The 19,243-nt window shown below is 54.8% G+C and overlaps 1 protein-coding gene across 2 annotated transcripts; it reads left to right on the forward strand.

Annotated features, from left to right (window-relative positions):
- Nucleotides 1-2,083: 2,083 nt before the first annotated feature.
- ZNF853 (zinc finger protein 853) lies at nucleotides 2,084-10,008 on the forward strand. 2 transcript variants are annotated; one of them, XM_064376462.1, is made up of 3 exons: nucleotides 2,084-2,272; nucleotides 3,221-3,343; nucleotides 8,342-10,008. In XM_064376462.1, the coding sequence occupies exons 2-3, from the start codon at nucleotides 3,259-3,261 to the stop codon at nucleotides 10,006-10,008; spliced, it is 1,752 nt and encodes a 583-aa protein (XP_064232532.1). In that variant the 5' UTR covers nucleotides 2,084-2,272; nucleotides 3,221-3,258. The 2 variants fall into 2 exon arrangements, with proteins under 2 accessions (XP_064232532.1, XP_021527373.2); XM_021671698.2 differs by having other exon boundaries at nucleotides 3,226-3,343.
- The last annotated feature ends 9,235 nt before the right edge of the window (nucleotides 10,009-19,243 follow it).

The raw sequence follows: 19,243 nt of genomic DNA on the forward strand, positions 1-19,243 counted from the left end.
CAGGTAAGGACCAGAGAGGGGAAGCCTTGAACTCCAGTGCCTGTGGGGGCCAGAGAGATTCCAAAAATAGGACAAGGTGGCCACCTGTACCACAGCAGTGTGAGCCCAGGGACAGGATGAAGGGAGGGGACTGTGCACCCTGAGGGCTCTTGTCGGGGGGGCATTCCTACTGCACCCCAGATCACCAGATCTTTGGATTTTTGTTTGTTTGTTTGTTTTGTTTTTTTTGAGATGGAGTTTCGCTCTTGTTGCCCAGGCTGGAGTGCAATGGTGCAATCTCAGCTCACCAAAACCTCCGCCTCCTGGGTTCAAGCGATTCTTCTGCCTCAGCCTCCCGAGTAGCTGGGATTACAGGCACCCACAACCACGGCCGGCTAATTTTGTATTTTTAGTAGAGATGAGGTTTCTCCATGTTGGTCAGGCTGGTCTTGAACTCCTGACCTCAGGTGATCTGCCCACTCCACCTCCCAAAGTGCTGGGATTATAGGTGTGAGCCACTGCGCCCGGTCTGTTTGCTTGTTTTTAGATGGAGACAGGGTTTCGCTTTGTTACCCAGGCGCGATCATAGCTCACTGAAGCCTTGACCTCCTCCTGGGCTCAAGTGATCCACCCACCTTGGCCTCCCAAGTAGTTGGGACTACAGGCTACTTTTTAGTAGCCCAGCTAATATTTTAAAACATTTTTTGTAGAGATGGGGTCTTGCTACGTTGACCAGGCTGGTCTCAAACTACCAGCCTCAAGTGATCCTCCCGAAGTGCTGGATTTACAGGCATGAACTACTATGCCCTGACCTCAGATCTTTGGGTTTTTCTAAAGAATTTGAACATCCTAATTTGAATTTGAATTCTCCAGGTTAGAGACGTTTGTGCTCTGAGGACAATAAAGTTAGGTGGTGGAACTTAAAGACGGGGTTAGGGAAGGCTTTCCTTGGGGAAGACCCCTGACCCAGGCAGGAAGCCGCTGGCAAAGTCGGGAAAGAGGAGAGGATGGGGGAGGTGGGAGGGCCTGACCACCAGCCTTGTAGCTAGGGGAAGGCAGCAGGGGCGCTGGGAGGGAGGATTCCAGCTCTGCCAGTTCTCCAAGGTGGCCCCATTTGATCAATGCGGGTCACAGTAGCCGAACAGGGGGAGGGAGGCACACACTCCCTACTGGCCTGCCCTCCCCTCCCCAGTCCAGGGGTCCAAGAGGAGGGCTCCAAGGTGCGGACCTGGGTGGCCTCTCCAGGGCCTGCTGGGGCCGGGACCGGATGGCGCCCACTCCCTCCCTCTCCGAGTGCCAAAGAATTGAGTGCTAATTAGCCACAATTTGTACCCCGGCAGGGAAGCCCCGAGGCCACGCCTGTCCTCCAGGGGGTTGCAGGAATCCGGCTGGGCACCCCCCACCCAGGCAGCGACAGTCGCCAACCGTGGCGCGCGGACACGCGCAGCGGGGATGCGGCACAGCGCACGCTGCGCTCGGCACCGGCCGGCCCGGGACGCCCCAGGGGCCGCCGCATCGTGTCCCCCGGGCCGGGTGAGTGGCCGGGCCGGGAAGGGTTAAGCTCACCGAGCTGCGGCTGCCTAGAGCGGCGGCGGCGGCGGCGGCGGCGGCGGGGGCCGGGGCGCGGGGGCGCGGGGGCGCGGCGGGCGGCAGGGGCGGGGGACAGGATGCGGATGCCGGGGGGACTTCCTGTGCCGGCCCCCGCGCCCCCGCCCCCGGCCCGGCCCGCGGCCCGCACGGACGCACTCCCGGGCGGGCGGGCGAGCCCAGCGGGACCTGGCCGCTGCGCCCGCCCCCCGCCTCCCCTCCCTGCCCTGGCCCCCGCGCAGCCCGGCCCAGGCCGCCTGCGGGCTCCGGGCACCTGTAGCCCCCGAGGACCCGCGTCGCCTGGCCGCCGCCGACCCCAGGCGGGGCCACCCTGCGGTGCCGACCCCGGACGCCGGCCTGGACCCGGCTGCCCGCCACGGTCCCTCGGGGCCGGCCTGAGCTCCGCGCTGGATTCGGGGCGCTGCCTCCCGCCCCGGCCTCCACCCGAGAGTCTCCGCCAACTTCTGCTCGGCCGCTCCTCTCTGCCCCTTCCCTTGGCCCAGGGCGACCTCGGCAGCCCAGACGGCACGGACCCTCCCGAGTGCCCAGAAAGCCCCTGGGGTGCCCCGGCGCCTCCCGGCTCTTTCTGGATGGAGGCGCCTCTGGAAGGAGCCGGCTGCACGCCGTGGCCTTCACCTCGCAGCCTCTGCTGACCACACCTCCCCTAGCGCAGAGGCTGCCCCGGGAGCAGGAAATGCTCCACCAGGTGAGGCCACCGGGGACGTGTCCCTCGAGAGGGTTTGGACTGGATGGCGCGAGGCTAGAGGGGTCTGGAGTTGGCCTGTTTAGGGGAGAGGGGCCAGCTCTGCACGGGCCAGGGCGGACTCTCAGGAGCACCTGGGCACAGGGCCAGGCCGTGGGTGACAGTGCTCTGGACACCTGCTTTGCTAGGGAGCTGGGGTGGCACCTGATACACGTGGCCTGCTGGTGGCCTTGTCAGAGCAGGCCAGGGAGGCAATAGAATTGAAAGGGGCCGGCGAGCGGTGACTCACTCCTGTAGTCCCAACATTTTGGGAGGCCGAGGCAGGAGGATCGCCTGAGGCCAGGAGTTCGAGACCAGCCTTGGGCAACATCGTCTATAAAAAACATAACAATTTGCTGGGCTTGATGGCGCGCACCTGTAGCCTCAGCTACTTAGGAGGCTGAGGCAGGAGAATCACTTGAACTCAGGAGGCGGAGGTTGCAGTGAGCGGAGATCGCACCACTGCACTCCAGCCTGGGTGATAGAGAAAACCCTATGTCAAAAAAGAATTGAAGGAGGCAAGTTATTGATGGACAGTCTCTCTTTGGCCCCAGAGCCCCCTACCCTGAATATCTTTTGGTGACTCCAGCTTCCCTCCCTTGTGAAGGGCTGATACCCACAGTTGTGTCTCAGTGGGGCTACCCTACTCTTTGTCCCCCTGTGAAACGTCAGGAGAGGCAGCCCTGCCTCTGTGCAGGAACAGGGTCCCGTGCAGCTGCCACCTTCCTGACCCTGAGCCTCCAGGCCTCCCAGACTCCCTGATCTTCATTGTGGCCTGGATGGTCCTGTAGTTGCAGCAGGGATGGAGCTGACTGCTCTGGGTGGCCAGAGGCAGAGGTGAAGGGCCTGTGCCACCTGGCGGGGGCTCCAAGCACGCCAGCCCATCTGAACCGCCTCCTTCCTTTCTCTCAGCACAGCCGACTCCCGGGAATCTGGGTCTGACCGCCAGGATGGAGGTGGGGCCAGCCACTGAGACCTTCGTGCTGGAACTTCGATGTCTTGAAGATGGGGGCCCAGGGCCTGACACCCTCTCAGGTGAGGGCCTGGGGGGGATCCCTTGACAGAGCCCCATGGCTGCCTGCTGTGGCAGAAAGAGGCCCAAGGGTGGCGGGCAGGCCGCATGGACTCACACCAGCCAACCTCAGCTGTGTTAAGTAACACCAGCAACTCTGCCTTGCGATTTTCCGAAGTGGCTTTATCAGGCAGACTGAGGCCAGGCTGATGAGGGGCTCCCCGGCCCCCATATGTGTGCTGACTGGACTCATACTGGCTGGAACTTATTGCTGTGTTTCCCTGGCAGCCAGGGAGCCTCCACCATCCTCCTACCTCACCGCAGCTCCTGACTCAATTTCCACTCAATTTCCTAGATCGGATTCAGGCACTGATAGGCTCTCTTCCTGTCCCTTCTGCCTCAGATGTTGGTTCTGTGGATTCTTCTCTCTGGTGGTTTCTTAAGCTTGTCCACTTTCCCTTGACCTCTGCTCACATCTGTTTTTCTCTAGCCGATGCCCAGGGGCAGATGTGGTACTGTAGAACCTCCCAAGGTCTCTTCCTCTGGGACCCACTCCGGGCAAATCTTCTTTGGTGACCACACTCATGAGAGCTAGTTTCCATTCTGTGCTTTAAGGGTGCTGAGTGGGGGGCTGGGGAAGGGCAGGACAGAGCATGAAAAGGACCAAGGGAATTGGAGGGGTGGGATGGGGACGTGTGAAGTCAAGAAGGATCCTTCTGGCCGGGCATGGTGGTTTATCCTGTAATTCCAGCACTTTGGGAGGCTGAGGCGGGCAGATCACTTGAGGCCAGGAGTTCAAGACCAGCCTGGCCAGCATGGTGAAACGTCGTATCTACTAAAAATACAAAAACTAGCCGGCTGTGGTGGGTACCTGTAATCCCAGCTACACGGGAGGCTGAGGCAGAAGAATCACTTGAACCTGGGAGGCGGAGGTTGCAGTGAGCTGGGATCATGCCACTGTACTCCAGCCTTGGTGACAAAGTGAGAGTCCGTCTCAAAAAAAAAAAAAAGTAAGACCCTGCTGACTTGGAAATTTAACTGACAAAACCTTGGGAAGGTATACACATGAACATTGAACTAGATGTTTACTAAAATGCCTTCATTGAAAATGCTGGGGTCTAGCTCAATGGATCACACCTTTACAGGTGTGAGCACTTTGGGACGCCAAGGCAGGTGGATCGCTCAAGCTCAGGAGTTTGAGAGCAGCCTGTGCAATGTGGCTAAACCCCGTCTCTACAAAAATTTTTAAAAAATTAGCCAGGCGGGCCGGGGGCGCGGTGGCTCACGCATGTAATCCCAGCACTTTGGGAGGCCGAGGCGGGTGGATCACGAGGTCAAGAGATCGAGACCATCCTGGTCAACATGGTGAAACCCCGTCTCTACTAAAAATACAAAAAAAAATTAGCTGGGCATGGTGGCGCATGCCTGTAATCCCAGCTACTCAGGAGGCTGAGGCAGGAGAATTGCCTGAACCCAGGAGGCGGAGGTTGCGGTGAGCCAAGATCGCGCCATTGCACTCCAGCCTGGGTAACAAGAGTGAAACTCCGTCTCAAAAAAAAAAAAAAAAAAAAAATTAGCCAGGCATGGTGGTGTGTACCTGTAGTCCCAGCCACTTGGGAGGCTGAGATGGGAGGATCGCGTCAACCTGGGAGGTTGAGGCTACAGTGAGCTGAGATCACACCACTGCATTCCAGCCTGGGTGACAAGAGCAAGACCCTGTCTCAAAAACAACAGTAAAACAAACAAACAAACAAACAAAAACACTGAAATTGCTGCCCCAAGGAGTCAGAGTGGCTTGTGGTCAAGACTGCACCAGGAAGGAGGAGATTCACACCGAGGCATGATCTGCCCCATTGCTCCGAGCAGGGATGGGAGAAGGGAGTGTCCATCGACACTGGACATGCTGGGGGGACAGTTTTCACCTTGTCTTCTTCTACCATGTGCTTTCCCCCAGCTACTGTGAGTGTCTATGAAAAACACACTCATGGATCCATTAGCCTAAGCAAAGGTTATTAGGAATATTTTACTAGAGGAAATTATATGCATACAGATCTCCTTGCTGAGGGGTTTTTGTTTTTTTTTTTTAAGATGGAGTCTTACTCTGTCACCCAGGCTGGAGTGCAGTGGCTCAGTCTTGGCTCACTGCAACCTCCACCTCCTGGGTTCAAGCAATTATCCTGTTTCAGTATCCTGAGTAGCTGGGACTACAGGTGCATGCCACCACACCCAGTAATTTTTGTATTTTTAGTAGAGATGGGGTTTCACCATATCCCTTGGTTTTTTTGTTTTGTTTTGTTTTGTTTTGAGACAGAGTCTCGCTCTGTCACCAGGCTGGAGTGCAGTGGCTCCATCTCGGCTAACCGCAACCTCTGCCACCCGGGTTCAAGCAATTCCCTCGCCTCAGTCTCCCGAATAGCTGAGACTACAGGCATGTGCCACCACATCCAGCTAATTTTTTGTATTTTAGTGGAGATGGTGTTTCAGCATGTTGGCCAGGATGATCTCAATCTCCTGACCTCGTGATCCGCTCACCTCGGCCTCCCAAAGTGCTCACACCTGTAAAGATTATAGGCGTGAGCCACCACACCTGGCCTTCCCTTGGTTTTATTAAGTCAATATATTCCTGGAAAAGTGGCCAGAAAACAAACTTTTATAAATTAAACCATTGCCTTCCATTACAAAATGGAAAACATATGACACTCTAGGGAAAAGAGATGTTAAAATCAGATTTGAAAATGGAGAACCCCTCCTTCGGTCACATTGAAAAGAAGAATTAGGATTTTCCAATAGCCCACTAGTAACACTCAAAACGAGAAACTCAGGGTGGACACGGTACAGAAAGAGAAGCGTGGTAACGGAGTGGTGCTGTTTATGCGGGACTCACTCTGTGTCCCACACACTGCTGCGTCTCTACATTTACCCGAATTCCACCGATGTTCCTGGAAAGTATTTAGCTCCTTTTAAAGAGGAGGAAGCTGAGGTTCTTAGAGGTTGTCCAATTGGTCAATGAGTCTGTGAGAAGTGCTTTTTTTTAATTTTGAGATAGAGTCTCGCTCTGTTGCCCAGGCTGGAGTGCAGTGGCATGATCTTGGCTCACTGCAACCTCCGCCTCCTGGGTTCAAGCAATTCTCCGCCTCAACCTCCCGAGTAGCTGGGACTATAGGTGCCCACCACCACACCCCGCTAATTTTTTTTTTTTTGTATTTTTTAATAGAGACAGGGTTTCATCAGGTTGGCCAGAGTAGTCTTAACTCTTGACCTCAGGTAATCCGCCCACCTCAGCCTCCCAAAGTGCTGGGATTACAGGCGTGAGCCACCACACCCAGCCTAATTTTGTATTTTTAGTAGAGACAGGGTTTTGCCATGTTGGTCAGGCTGATCTCGAACTCTTGATCTCAGGTGATCTACCTGCCTCGGCCTCCCAAAGTGCTGAGATTTTAGGCATGAGCCACCGCACCCAGCCGAGTTAGTCGTTTTTATTCCTGAATGACAATCTAAAACACTCCCAGTCTCCTTGGTATTTTTCATTACTTTGCAAACCAGTCCTAACCTGCAGAGAGAGGGAATTTTCAGGCATCTATCAGGATCCAGGGACTGTGCCAGGGCTCTCCCTGTGGCACTCTTCAAGCGGATGGTGTGGGTATCACTGAGCTATTTTAGAGACAGGGTTGTGAGCCTGCAGGAGGTTGTATACCTCACGACTGGTAGAGACAGGTTCTGAACTGAGGACTTCCTGCCTGGAACCTAGTGGCCTCTCTGACACTTTGGTGATTTGGGGAAACTACTTGTGGTAACACTTCAGGCAGCTTTATAGAAATTCTTTATTATTTACAGAGAAGGGGAGTTTCATTTGTTTAAGGTATGGCTGTAAACTGAGGTCGGAGTTCAGCACGGGGTTGATGGCTTGGCCGTTGGAGCGGCGGTTCAGTGGTTTCCACTGGAGGGTGATTAAGCACAGGAGCCTTCTCAGGGGATGGTCTGGGAGCCCCTGGCACCCCTGCTGGTGTCAGTGTCAAGATCAGAGCATGGAGCCTGTGTAAAGGGAGGCTCCAAGGAGGGATCAGGGAGCTGGGGTCCAGAGGGAGATTACCAGCAGTCCCCTAGGCACCTTCCTTCCTTCCTCCCTTCCTCCCTTCCTCCCCTTCCTCCCCTTCCTCCCCTTCCTCCCCTTCCTCCCCTTCCTCCCCTTCCTTCCTTCCTCCCTCCCCTTCCTCCCCTTCTTTTTTTGCCTAGGCTGGAGTGCAGTGGTGCTGTCTCAGTTCACTGCAACCTCCACCTCCTGGGTTCAAGAGATTCTCCTGCCTCAGCCTCCTGAGTAGCTGGGACTACAGGCACCCGTCACCATGCCTGGTTAATTTTTTGTACTTTTAGTAGAGATGGGGTTTTGGCATGTTGCCCAGGCTGGTTTCAAACTCCTGAGCAAGTTAGTCCTGAGCTCAGGCAATCCACCTGCCTCAGCCTCCCAAAGTGCTGGGATTACAAGCATGAGCCACTGTGCCTGGCTACCTGGGCACATTTTTTTTTTTTTTTTGAGGTAGAGTCTCACTCATCACCCAGGCTGGAGTGCAGTGGCATGTTCACGGCTCACTGCAACCTCTGCCTCCCAGGTTCAAGCATTTCTCCTGTCTCAGCCTTCCAAGTAGCTGGGATTTCAGGAGTGCACTGCCACATCTGGCTAATTTTTGTATTTTTTTTTAAGTAGAGATAGGGTTTTACCATGTTGGCCAGGATGGTCTTGATCTCCTGGCCTCATGATCTGCCCACCTTGGCCTCCCAAACTGCTGGGATTACAGGTGTGAGCCACCACACTCAGCTACCTGGGCACATTTCCAAGCCACCCCTCCTCCCCTGCAGCATTTTAGTTTCTTCTGGGCTGCTATTGTTACTTGATCCAGCACTTTTGGGCTCCAGCTAAGAGTGTGTTAGTGTGTCTTTGAGGGCAGGTTAAGGGTCAGGCCCTAAGGTCTGGACCAGAGAGCTTCCTGTAGATCTTTCCTGGCTTCCTGCCATTTCTTCTACAGGTGGCAGTGGTGGGAGCGAGAGTCAGGAGGAGGAAGAGCCTCAAGAGGGGAGCAGCAGTCCACAGTGGCCAGCAGTCTCAGCCCTGGTGGGGGCCAGTGAAATCGCTGAGGAAGCCCGGCCAGGAAAACGGAAGTTGCCACTGCACCAGTCAGAACAGCAGGCCGAGCTGCAGCAGCAGCATGAGCAGGTTCAACAGCCACAGCCACACTCAGAACTGCAGCAGCAGCAGCAAGACGGGCACCAGCAGCAGTCTCAACTACAGGAAAAACACCCATCCATGCACCATCAGGAACTGAAATCAGAACTGCAGCTAATGTACCAGCAGCCACAGCCACAGCCGCAGCCAGTGCAAGAGCAGCAGCAGGAGCAGTTGCAGCCGCAGCAAGCACAAGAGCCACAGGTGTTGCAGCAGCAGGAACAGCTACGGCAGCAAGTGCAAACGCAACAGCTGCTGCAGCAACAGCAGGAACAGTTACAGCAGCTGCAGCTGCTACGGCAGCAGGAACAATTACGGCAGCAACAGTTCCAACAGCAGCAGGAACAGCTACAGCAGCAGCAGCAACAGCAGCAGGAACAGCTGCAGCAGGAACAGCTACAGCAGCAACAGCTGCAGCCTCCTCCCTTGGAGCCCGAGGAGGAGGAAGAGGTGGAGCTGGAGCTCATGCCGGTGGACCTGGGGTCGGAGCAGGAGCTGGAGCAGCAGCGGCAGGAGCTGGAGCGGCAGCAGGAGCTGGAGCGGCAGCAGGAGCAGCGGCAGCTGCAGCTCAAACTGCAGGAGCAGCTGCAGCAGCTGGAGCAACAGCTGGAGCAGCAGCAGCAGCTTGAGCAGCAGGAGGTGCAGCTGGAGCTGACCCCGGTGGAGCTGGGCGCCCAGCAGCAAGAGGTGCAGCTGGAGCTGACCCCGGTGCAACCGGAGCTGCAGCTGGAACTGGTGCCAGCTGCAGGAGGCGGCGGAGCGGCGGTCCCCGGGGCTCCAGCCGCGGTCGTGGTGGCCCCTCCGGGGTACGTGGTGCTGCAGGAGCTCATGGTGCTGCCCGCCGTGGCCGCGCCGGCAGTAGTGGCCATCCCGGGCCCGGCGGGCAGCGCGGCGCTGACCCCCGCGCGGCAGCGGCGGCGACGGCGTGCCCGAGACCGGCCGACCATCTGCGGGGAGTGCGGCAAAGGCTTCAGCCGCAGCACGGACCTGGTGCGCCACCAGGCCACGCACACGGGCGAGCGGCCACACCGCTGCGGTGAGTGCGGCAAGGGCTTCTCGCAGCACTCGAACTTGGTGACGCACCAGCGCATCCACACCGGTGAGAAACCCTACGCCTGCTCCTACTGTGCCAAGCGCTTCAGCGAGAGTTCAGCGCTCGTGCAGCACCAGCGCACGCACACGGGGGAGCGACCCTACGCCTGCGGGGACTGCGGCAAGCGCTTTAGCGTCTCCTCCAACCTGCTGCGCCACCGGCGGACGCACTCGGGCGAGCGGCCCTACGTGTGTGAGGACTGCGGCGAGCGCTTCCGCCACAAGGTGCAGATCCGCCGCCACGAGCGCCAGCTGCACGGCGCGGGCCGCTCCCGGGGCCTCGGCCTGCTGCGAACCTCGCGGCCCGCGGCCCTCGGCGGCCCAGCCCGCGTGGACCAGGCCGCGGCGGCCACTGCGCCCCCAGACAAGGCGCTGTGAGGCCATGATCAGGGCTGCCTGGTCGGGAGGGGATCCCCCACCCGCCTCCAGCTGAAAAGCTCCTCGACCCGGGTTCGTGGGCGCTGGAGGCATCCTGGAATATCCCTGGAGTGAAAGGCTTACATCCTCATCATCATTCCCGGATTCCCTGAGAAATACCAAGGATCACAGATTCACCGCCAGAAAAAAAAACAACACAAAAAAACCGAAAAACCATCCGCCAAAAGAGAAGCAGACTGGGGCTAAAACAGCACACGGGACGCGTTTCTCTGCCCTTAGAGGGGCCTGCCAAAAATTTCCCCCTTGGGAAAACTGGTCTTACTACAAAAGAGGAAAAACTCCCAGTGGCGAGACAGTGAATGACATTGGACGAGGACAGGACACCTACCAGGAAATCAAAGACGTGGTGAACATACACGGAAAAGCTTCGATCCTGGTGAAAATGATCCCAAGGAGATATTCGGGGAGGAAGCAAACTTGTTTGCACTATGTAGAAACTGATCAAGGCATTGAATCGTCCTCAGTGGCATTTGCCTTGAAAATACTTTCTAAGATGAAAATTCGTCAGGGTGGGTATAATTCTGATGAAAACGCCTGTGTTCATCAACACAGGGTCAGACTGTTCACGGGGTCAATGTGCAAATCGAAGCCAGGAAGTCCTGCTCTGGGTGGAAGGTGGAACCTTCCCTCCAGGAAACCAGGGGCTCTGGCGGGCGTTGGAGGCAGGTTCTTGGCCTTTGCTGCCATGTCCCCCAGTCTCCCCAGTCCCCATTAATGTCCTCTTGAATAAGAGCCTGTGGCTGAAGCAGAGGGCGTTCTGGGAGAGCTCTCCAAAGTCTGGAAGGAGGGTCCCCCAGAAGGAGCTCTGGGGTAGCCTCACTATGGCCCCTGGACTCCATCAGCTTCGTGCTTCTCAGATGCCACCCAGGGTCAGGCATGGGGAGACTGGGGCATATTTCTCCTGTGTCAGGCTATGGGGGTTTGGAGGGCTGCCTGAGCAGACTCTGCCCCATGGCTGGGGCTGGGGGAAGAATGGGACAAGGATTGGGAGCAATGCTCTTTATCACGTTTACCAAATCGTCTGGGGCAGGGGCTGTGAGCAACAGCAGTTGCTGGTGCCTTGTGGGAAGGTGGGGTGGGGAGGAGGCCACCTGCCGCCTCTGCCCCCAGTCACTTCCTGCCCCACCTGACTCTTCACGTGTGGCTGCTTAATTCCTGCCCCTCTCTCCCCAGCTGCTTCTCCTTTACTAACACACCTGCTACATTTTACACATGTGTTGGTAAGTGAGAAACAGAAACAAAATAAAATACAGAAATACAATATCCTTGTCTTGGTGTTTTCACCTCTGGATTTTGTGTCCTTCCATGGGGCTTCCTTTTCTTTCTCTTTTTTCTTTCCTTCCTTTCTTCCTTTCCTTCCCTTCCTTTCCCCTTTCACCCCTTTTCCTTTTCTTTCCCCTTCCCCCTTCCTTTCCTTCCCTTCCCTCTTTCTCTTTCTTTCTTCCTTTCCTTTCTTTTCCTTTCCCTTCCTCCCTCCCTTCCTTTTCTTTATTTTCTCTCTTCCTCCCTCCCTCCTTTTTTCCCTCCCTCCCTCTCTCTCTCCCTCCACCCTTCCTTCCTCTCTTTCCTCTCTTTCCCTCTTTTCTTTTTTCTTTTCTTTCTCCCAGGCTGGTCTCAAACTCCTGAGCTCAAGTGATCCTCCCAACTCAGCCTCCCAAAGCACTGGGATTACAGGCATGAGCCACCACACCTGGCTCATGCCTGTAATTTTTTCTTTTTCTTTTTCTTTTTCTTTTTTTTTTCCTATACAGACAAGGTCTCGGTCTTCCCCAGGCTGGTCCCAAACTCCCAGGCTCAAGCAGTCCTCTCACCTCAGCCTCCCAAACTGCAGGGAGTACAGGTGTGAGCCACTGTACCTTGTCAGGGGTTTGCTTTCTTTCTTTCTTTTTTGAGAGAGGGTCTCACTCTGCTGCCCAGGCTGGAGTGCAGTGGTTCTACCACTGCAACCTCAGACTCCTGGACTCAAGCAGTCCTCCTGCCTCAGCCTCCTGAGTAGCTGGGACTACAGGTGCATGTCACAATGTCTGGCTTTTTTTAAAAATTTGAAAGTGTCTCACACTGTTGCCCAGGCTGGAGTGCAGTGGCACGATCTCAGCTCACTGCAGCCTCTGCCACCCGAGTTCAAGCAATTCTGCCTCAGCCTCTGGAGTAGCTGGGATTACAGGTGCGCACCACAATGCCTGGATAATTTTTGTATTTTTAGTAGCGACAAGGTTTCATCATGGCCAGGATGGTCTCGATCTCCTGACCTCATGATCTGCCCGACTCGGCCTCCCAATGTGCTGGGATTACAGGCGTGAGCCACCGTACCTGGCCCTATTTATTTACTTATTTGAGACTCTAGTCTCTCTGCGTTGACCAGGCTGGAGTGCAGTGGTGTGATCTCAGCTCACTGCAGCCTCGATCTCCTTGGCCCTAGCAATCCTCCTGCCTCAGCCTCCTGAGTAGCTGGGTCTACAGGACCACACCTGGCTAATTACAAAAAAATTTTTTTGTAGAGATGGGGGGTCTCACATGTTGCCCTGGCTGGTCTTGAACTCCTGGAATCAAGCAGCCCTCCTGCCTCAGCCTCCCAAAGCACTGGGATTAGAGGTGTGAACCACCAAGCCCAGCCTCCCTTACAGGATTTTGCTGGGGGCTGCATCTCTACTTGACTTCCTCGCCTTCCTTGGCCCACTTCTCTTACTCCAGCACCCCCGGGAGCATGGCCTTAATGCATCACTCACTAATCGATCTGTGTTTCGAGTTCTGCCACTCAGCAGCCTGCCCTGAGACCATGGTGTAGTTCTGGCAAGTGGAGTCTGGTAGCAACACTTCCCCATAAGGTAACAACAGGGACCTGCCTGTTTGTGGGGGGTGGGTGATGGTTACCTTTGGCTGCCTTTTTTTTTTTTTTTTTTTTTTTGGCCGGGTCTCACTCGGTTGCCCAGGCTGGAATGCAGGTGCAATCATAGCTCACTGCAGCCTCCAACTCTTGGGCTCAAGGGATCCTCCCACCTCAGCCTCCTGAATGGCTCAGACTACAGACACACACCACCATACCTGGCTTATTTTTTATTATTTTTTTTGTTGCCCAGGCTGATCTTGAACTCCTGGGCTCAAGTGATTCTCCCGCCTCAGCCTCCTAAAGTGCTAGGATTACAGGTGCAAGCCACCACCCCTGGCCTGATGCCCCTTTTTGACTTGGTGGGTGGAGTTTTAGATACAAGAAGTTCTGCCAATTACCTGCTTCCCCACAGGGCACCTGGTGGGCTGGAAACATGAGGAACATCAGACAAAGGAACCCAATCCCATTCCATCAAATACTGAAAACAGGCTGGGTGCAGTGGCTCAAAATCCCAACACTTTGGGAGGCCAAAGCGGGAGGATCACCTGAGGTCAGGAGTCCGAGACCAGCCTGGCCAACGTGGTGAAACCCCATCTCTACTGAAAATATAAAAATTAGCTGGGCGTGGTGACAGGCATCTGTAGTCCCAGCTACTTGGGAGGCTGAGGCAAGAGAATCTCTTGAACCCAGCAGGCAGAGGTTGCAGTGAGGCGAGATAGTGCCACTGCACTTCAGCCTGCATGACAGAGCGAGACTCCATCTCAAAAACAAACAAATCCCTGAAAACAGAGTATGCCCCCCCACATCTCCCACATGTAGGTCACCAGGCCTTCTGCCAACTGGAGGCGGCTTAGGGAAAGAGGAGGACCAGCAGCCTATGTCTGCGGCTGGAGCACCCGTCACCCTCCTGCTTACATGAGCAGGAGGAAGGAGGAGAGCCGTGATTGGCAGTCTGCCCCAGAGACACCGCCTGCCTGGGCTTGTGCACCGAGAGAGTAGGAAACAGCAAGAACAAGAAAAGCAGATACCCGCGTGGACGTAGCTGCTCGGCCCAGCCAGCAACTGGCCTGTTATCGGGAAGCTTTCTCTCCCCTGGAGGGCACTGGAGGGTGGGTGACAGAGGTGGGTGGGGGCACTAGGAAGGCAGCCCCCCACTCCAGCCTCAGCTTGAGCTCCTGCACCAGGCTGCTGGCTGTCATGGCAGCCAGGGCCTCCAGCTCATGGCATCAGGCCTGGGGTAGGGCAAGGCTTCCTCAAGTCCCAACCGTGAGGTGCAGCCTGAGAGTCACAAGCCAGGAATCGAGGGATGGTAGAACGAGGAGGTCCCTGGCTTGCATGGGGACAGGTCGTATTTCAGCAAAAGGTGGCCAGAGAAGGGGACGCAGTGGTCGTGGGGGCATCTGTCCTGAGCAAGAGCCTGAGGTGGAAGCTGGGGGCAAATCCAGGGGTCTTCAGTGGTCCTGTGGTTGCAACTTCTTGCTCCTGTAGGGGGTCCGTGGTGGCCATGAAAGGCATCAGGCAGGGGGGGAGGTCATGACTTGCCAAGGTGGATGGGGGTGTGGCATGGGGTCCCGATGGACAGCAGGAAGCCATCCAAAGTCTGTTTAAGGGAACCAGGTGGGAGGTGACAAGACTTCAAGGTGACAGAGTTAAGCTGTGGAAACTGGAATTGTGTTGTTTTTTGGTGAGATAGGGTCTTGCTCTGCATTGCCCAGGCTGGAATGCAGTGGTGCAGTGATAGCCACTGCAGCCTTGAACTTGGGCTCATTCCTGTCTCCGCCTCCTGAGTAGCTGGGACTACAGGCTCACATCACCATGCCCAGCTAATTTTTAATTTTTTTTGTAGAGGTGAGGTCTTGCTATGTTGCCCAGGCTGGTCTCAAACTCCTGGGCTCAATCAATCCTCCCACCTCAGCACACCCCTACTCCACCCACCAAAGTGCTGGGATTACAGGCATGAGGCACTGCCCAATAATTCCCTATAAATGGGAATTACTGTTCAGCAGGAAACTGATTCCTTTGGGAACATCAGCATGGGGAGAATGTGGCCTGGTTCTGTGGTCCTTGACACCACTATGAAAGACCAGGATACCACCTGCCCATTGCCCTTCCAGAAGAAGCCTGTCCTCCCTGCCCCAGCTCCGAGTCTACCACAATCTCCCATCCAGGCAGCTGCAAGGCCTGCTGGGAGTGACTGTCCACTAGGGACTGTCGGGGCAGACAGGAGGAGCAGATTCCTCCCTCCTGGTACCCACAAACATGTGTCCACCAGGCAGGGCTAGATCAAGTCCATGTTTTCGAAATGGAATGGGAAGGAGCAGGTGGCAGTTGGGTCTCAGGTGCTGACGGAGAAGCATGCAGGGCTGGAAACACGGTCTTTCTCTTTCCTTGTTGGGACTTCAGCCTCTTCTCCACTCAGCCTTGACCTTTGAGCATCTGTGCCCGTCTCTGCATTGCCCAGCTATAGCAAAAATCCTGTCAAGTCAGTTTAGCCAGAATCCCCACCCTTGCTATCTGATCAAATCCCTTCTCTCCCACCACCCGCCAGGTGCCCTCTGATCACTCTCGCCTGCCTTCAGCCAGGATCCTGGCAGTCAGTTCAACCAGAACCCCCCACCCCTTGGTATTTTTCCATCCAGCCACCCACTTCCCCACCCCACTTCAACCTGCTCCTGGGTTGGAAGTCTCCACTTGTCCTGCTGGATTCAGAATTGAGCCCAGTTCTATACTGAGGTCTCTTTCCCCATTGCAATAGTTCCTGAATAAAATCTGTTTTTACGATTTTAACTACTGTTCAGCTCTGGTTTCTGGTTTTTTTTTTCCCGTTTTTTTTTTGTTTGTTTGTTTTTGTTTTTGTTTTTTTGTAGGGGACTACAGGAACGCACCACACCTGGCTAATTTTTTCTACTTTTTGTAGAGACAGGGTCTCACTATGTTGCTCAGGCTGTTCTCAAACTCCTGGGCTCAAGCAATGCTCCCACCTTGGCTTCTGAAAGTGCTGGGAGTATAGGCATAATATGGTTTGGATGTGTGTCCCCACCCAAATCGCATGTTCAATTGTTATTTTATTTTTTTTGAGATGGAGTCTCACTCTGTCGCCCAGGCTGGAGTGCAATGGTGCAATCTCAGCTCACTGCAACCTCCACTTCCTGGGTTCAAGAGATTCTCCTGCCTCAGCCTCCCAAGTAGTTGAGATTACAGGCACCTGCCACTGTGCCTGGCTAATTTTTGTGTTTTTGGTAGAGACGGGGTTTCACCAGGTTAGCTAGGCTGGACTCAAACTCCTGACCTCAGGTGATCCACCTGCCTCGGCCTCCTAAAGTGCCGGGATTACAGGTGTGAGCCACCGCACCCGACTTCTCATGGTCAATTGTAATCCCCAGTGTTGGAGGTGGGGCCTGGTGGGAGGTGATTGGATCATGGGGGCGATTTCTTATGGTTTAACATCATCCCCTTTGGAGCTGTCATCATGAGAGCTATTTCTTGTGAGAGCTAGTTGTTTACAAGTGTGTGGCACCCCTCCCCTCTCTCTCATTCCTCCTGCTGCGGCCATGTGAAGTGCTGGCTCCTCCTTCATCTTCCACCATGATTATACGTTTCCTCGCGCCACTGCACTCCAGCCATGCTCCCTGTACAGCCTGCAGAAACAGGAGCCAGTTAAACCTCTTTTCTTTGTAAATTACCTAGTCTCTGGCTGTTTTTGATAGCAATCGGAGAATTGACTAACTAAAGGCATGAGCCACCCAGCCTCGGGTATGGTTTCTTTTTTTGTCAGGAGTCTCGTTCTGCCACCAGGCTGGAGTGCAGTGGCTCAATCTCGGCTTATTGCAACTGCCCAGGTTCAAGCCATTCTCGTGCTTCAGCCTCCTCAGTAGCTGGGATTACAGGTGTGCACCACCATGCCCAGCCTGGGGTATGGTTTTAATAGCAGCACTACTGCCTTCAGCCTACTCCAGGCACACGGAGGCTCAGTGGGGGCATACCTCAGCATCCCTCTGCACCAGGCTCCCTGCCAGCCCCTGATGTGAGAGCTCAAGAGGAGCCCAGGAGGGCTTCCTGTAGGAAGAGATGGCTGAGCAAGTCCTGAGAACTGAGTGAAGGGGAGCTCTGCAGAGCCAAGGTTCCAGTCCCTGCAGGTGAGTCTGTGCAGATGTGGGGCAGGCCCAAAGCCCATGTGCTTGAACAGAGATATGCCCTTGGCCTCACAGAATTCCAAAACCCGAGATGCCTGGAACCTTTCCACATCCCCTGTGTCCCTGCTGATGAGTCACAAGAAGGCTGAAGCATAGACAAGCTTCACGTCAATCACTGGGTGGGTGGGCACCCTCCTGACTGCCATCATCCACCATGGAGGATGGGGCAGGAGCCAGGCAGATGACACCCCAGGAACTGTTTCATGAGTATCCTTGGATATTCCCTCAGCCCCAACCCCACCAACTGCTCATAGATATATGAGTGACACGGAAATTGTATTAGTGTAAAAAGCGTTTACTTTTTGCAATCCATTAGATTTCTTTTTTGTTTTAAACGGAGGTGATTAAGTTAAAATATTTTATTGATTTATTTATGGAGATGGAGTCTTGCTTTGTTGCCTAGACTGGAGTGCAGGGGCGCATTCTCGGCTCATTGCAACCTCCACCTCCTGGGTTCAAGCGATTCTCCCACCTCTCAGCCTCCCGAGTAGCTGGGATTACAGGTACCCACCATCATGCCCGGCTAACTTTTGTATATAGATATTTTTTTAGTAGAGATGGGGTTTCGCCATGTTGGCCAGGCTGGTCTCGAATTCCTGACCTCTGGTGATCCGCCTGCCTCAGTCTCCCAAAGTGCTGGAATTACAGGCGTGAGTCACCACACCCGGCCTTATTTATTTTCGCGATGGAGTCTCCCTCTGTCATCCAGGCTGGAGTGTAATAGCACAATCTGGGCTCACTGCAACCTCTGCCTCCTGGGTTCAAGCAATTCTCCTGCCTCGGCCTCTTGAATAGCTGGGATTACAGGCCCGTGCCACTATGCCCAGCTAGTTTTTGTATTTTTAGTAAAGATGGGGTTTCACCATGTTAACTAGACCGGTCTCAAACTCCTGACGTCAGCTGATCCACCCACCTCAGCTTCCCAAAGTGCTGGGATTACAGGCGTGAGCCACTGTGCCCAGCTATTTTATTTTTGGAGACAGAATCTTCCTCTGTCACCCAGGCTGGAGTGGTGCGATCATAGCTCACTGCAGCCTCAACCTCTTGGGCTCAAGCAATCCTCCCTTCTCAACCTCCCAAGTAGCTGGGACTACAGGCATGCTCTGCCACACCCAACTAATTTTTAAATTTTTAGTAGAGTCAGGGTTTCGCTATATTACCCAGGCTGGTCTTGAACTCCTAGGCTCAAGCCATCCTCCTTCTTCAGCCTCCCAAAGTGCTGGGATTACAGACCTGAGCCACTGCATCTAGCTAATTTTAAAAAAATTTGTGTAGAAACAGGGTCTTGTTATGTTGCTAGGCTACTCTCAAACTCCTGGCCTTAAGCTATCCTCCTGCCTCAGCCTCCCAAAGTGCTGGGACTACAGGCATGTGCTAACCCCGGCCTGCTTTTTAATTACTTCCTTCTTCAAATTAATTTGGGGAAATCTATCAAGACTGAGTTCAGTAGTGAGTGACAGGAAGGTCCAACTAAACCACAGTTTTTGAAAACCAACTGTCCTCAGGTCAGAGGCATCCTGAGGCAGGTGGCCCAGGACTGGTCCAGCATCTCCCCAAGGCCAAGGACACCTAAGCCCCACCAGCTTCCTTCCTCCCCTCTGTCTCCTCAGTCCCTCAGCAGTGCTGTTGGAGCAAGAAGCAAAAATCACTGGTGGGGCCAGGTGAGATGTCTCGTACCTGTAATCCCAGCACATTGGGAGGATCACTTGAGCCCAGAATTTGAGACCAGCCTGGGCAACATAGGGACACACCATCTCTACAAATATTAATAATTAACAAATCAGCCAGGCATGGTGGCACGTGCCTGTGGTCCCAGCTACTCAGGGGGCTGAGGCAGGAGGATCACCTGAGCCTAGGAGGTCAAGGCTGCAGTAGAGCTATGATCACACCACTGCACTCCAGCCTGGGTGATAGAGAGAAGAGAAAGGACAGGAAAGGAAGGGGGGTAAAAGGAAGGGAGGGGAAGGGGAGGGAAGGGGAGGCAAGGGAAGGGGAGAGGAAAGGAAAGGAAAAAGGGAAGGAAAGGGAAGGAAAGAAAGGAAAGGGAAAGGAGGGAGAAGAAAAAGGAAGGAAGGAAGAAAGGCAGGGAAGGAGGGAGGAAGGAGGGAGAGAGGGAAGGAAGGAAAAAAGAAAGGAAAAGAAATTATCTGTGGAC

This window comes from Aotus nancymaae, unplaced genomic scaffold, assembly GCF_030222135.1.
Source record: "Aotus nancymaae isolate 86718 unplaced genomic scaffold, 86718_ANA_hifiasm-v0.15.2.pri h1tg000015l_0, whole genome shotgun sequence".
In the NCBI taxonomy this organism is placed as follows: Eukaryota; Metazoa; Chordata; class Mammalia; order Primates; family Aotidae; genus Aotus; species Aotus nancymaae.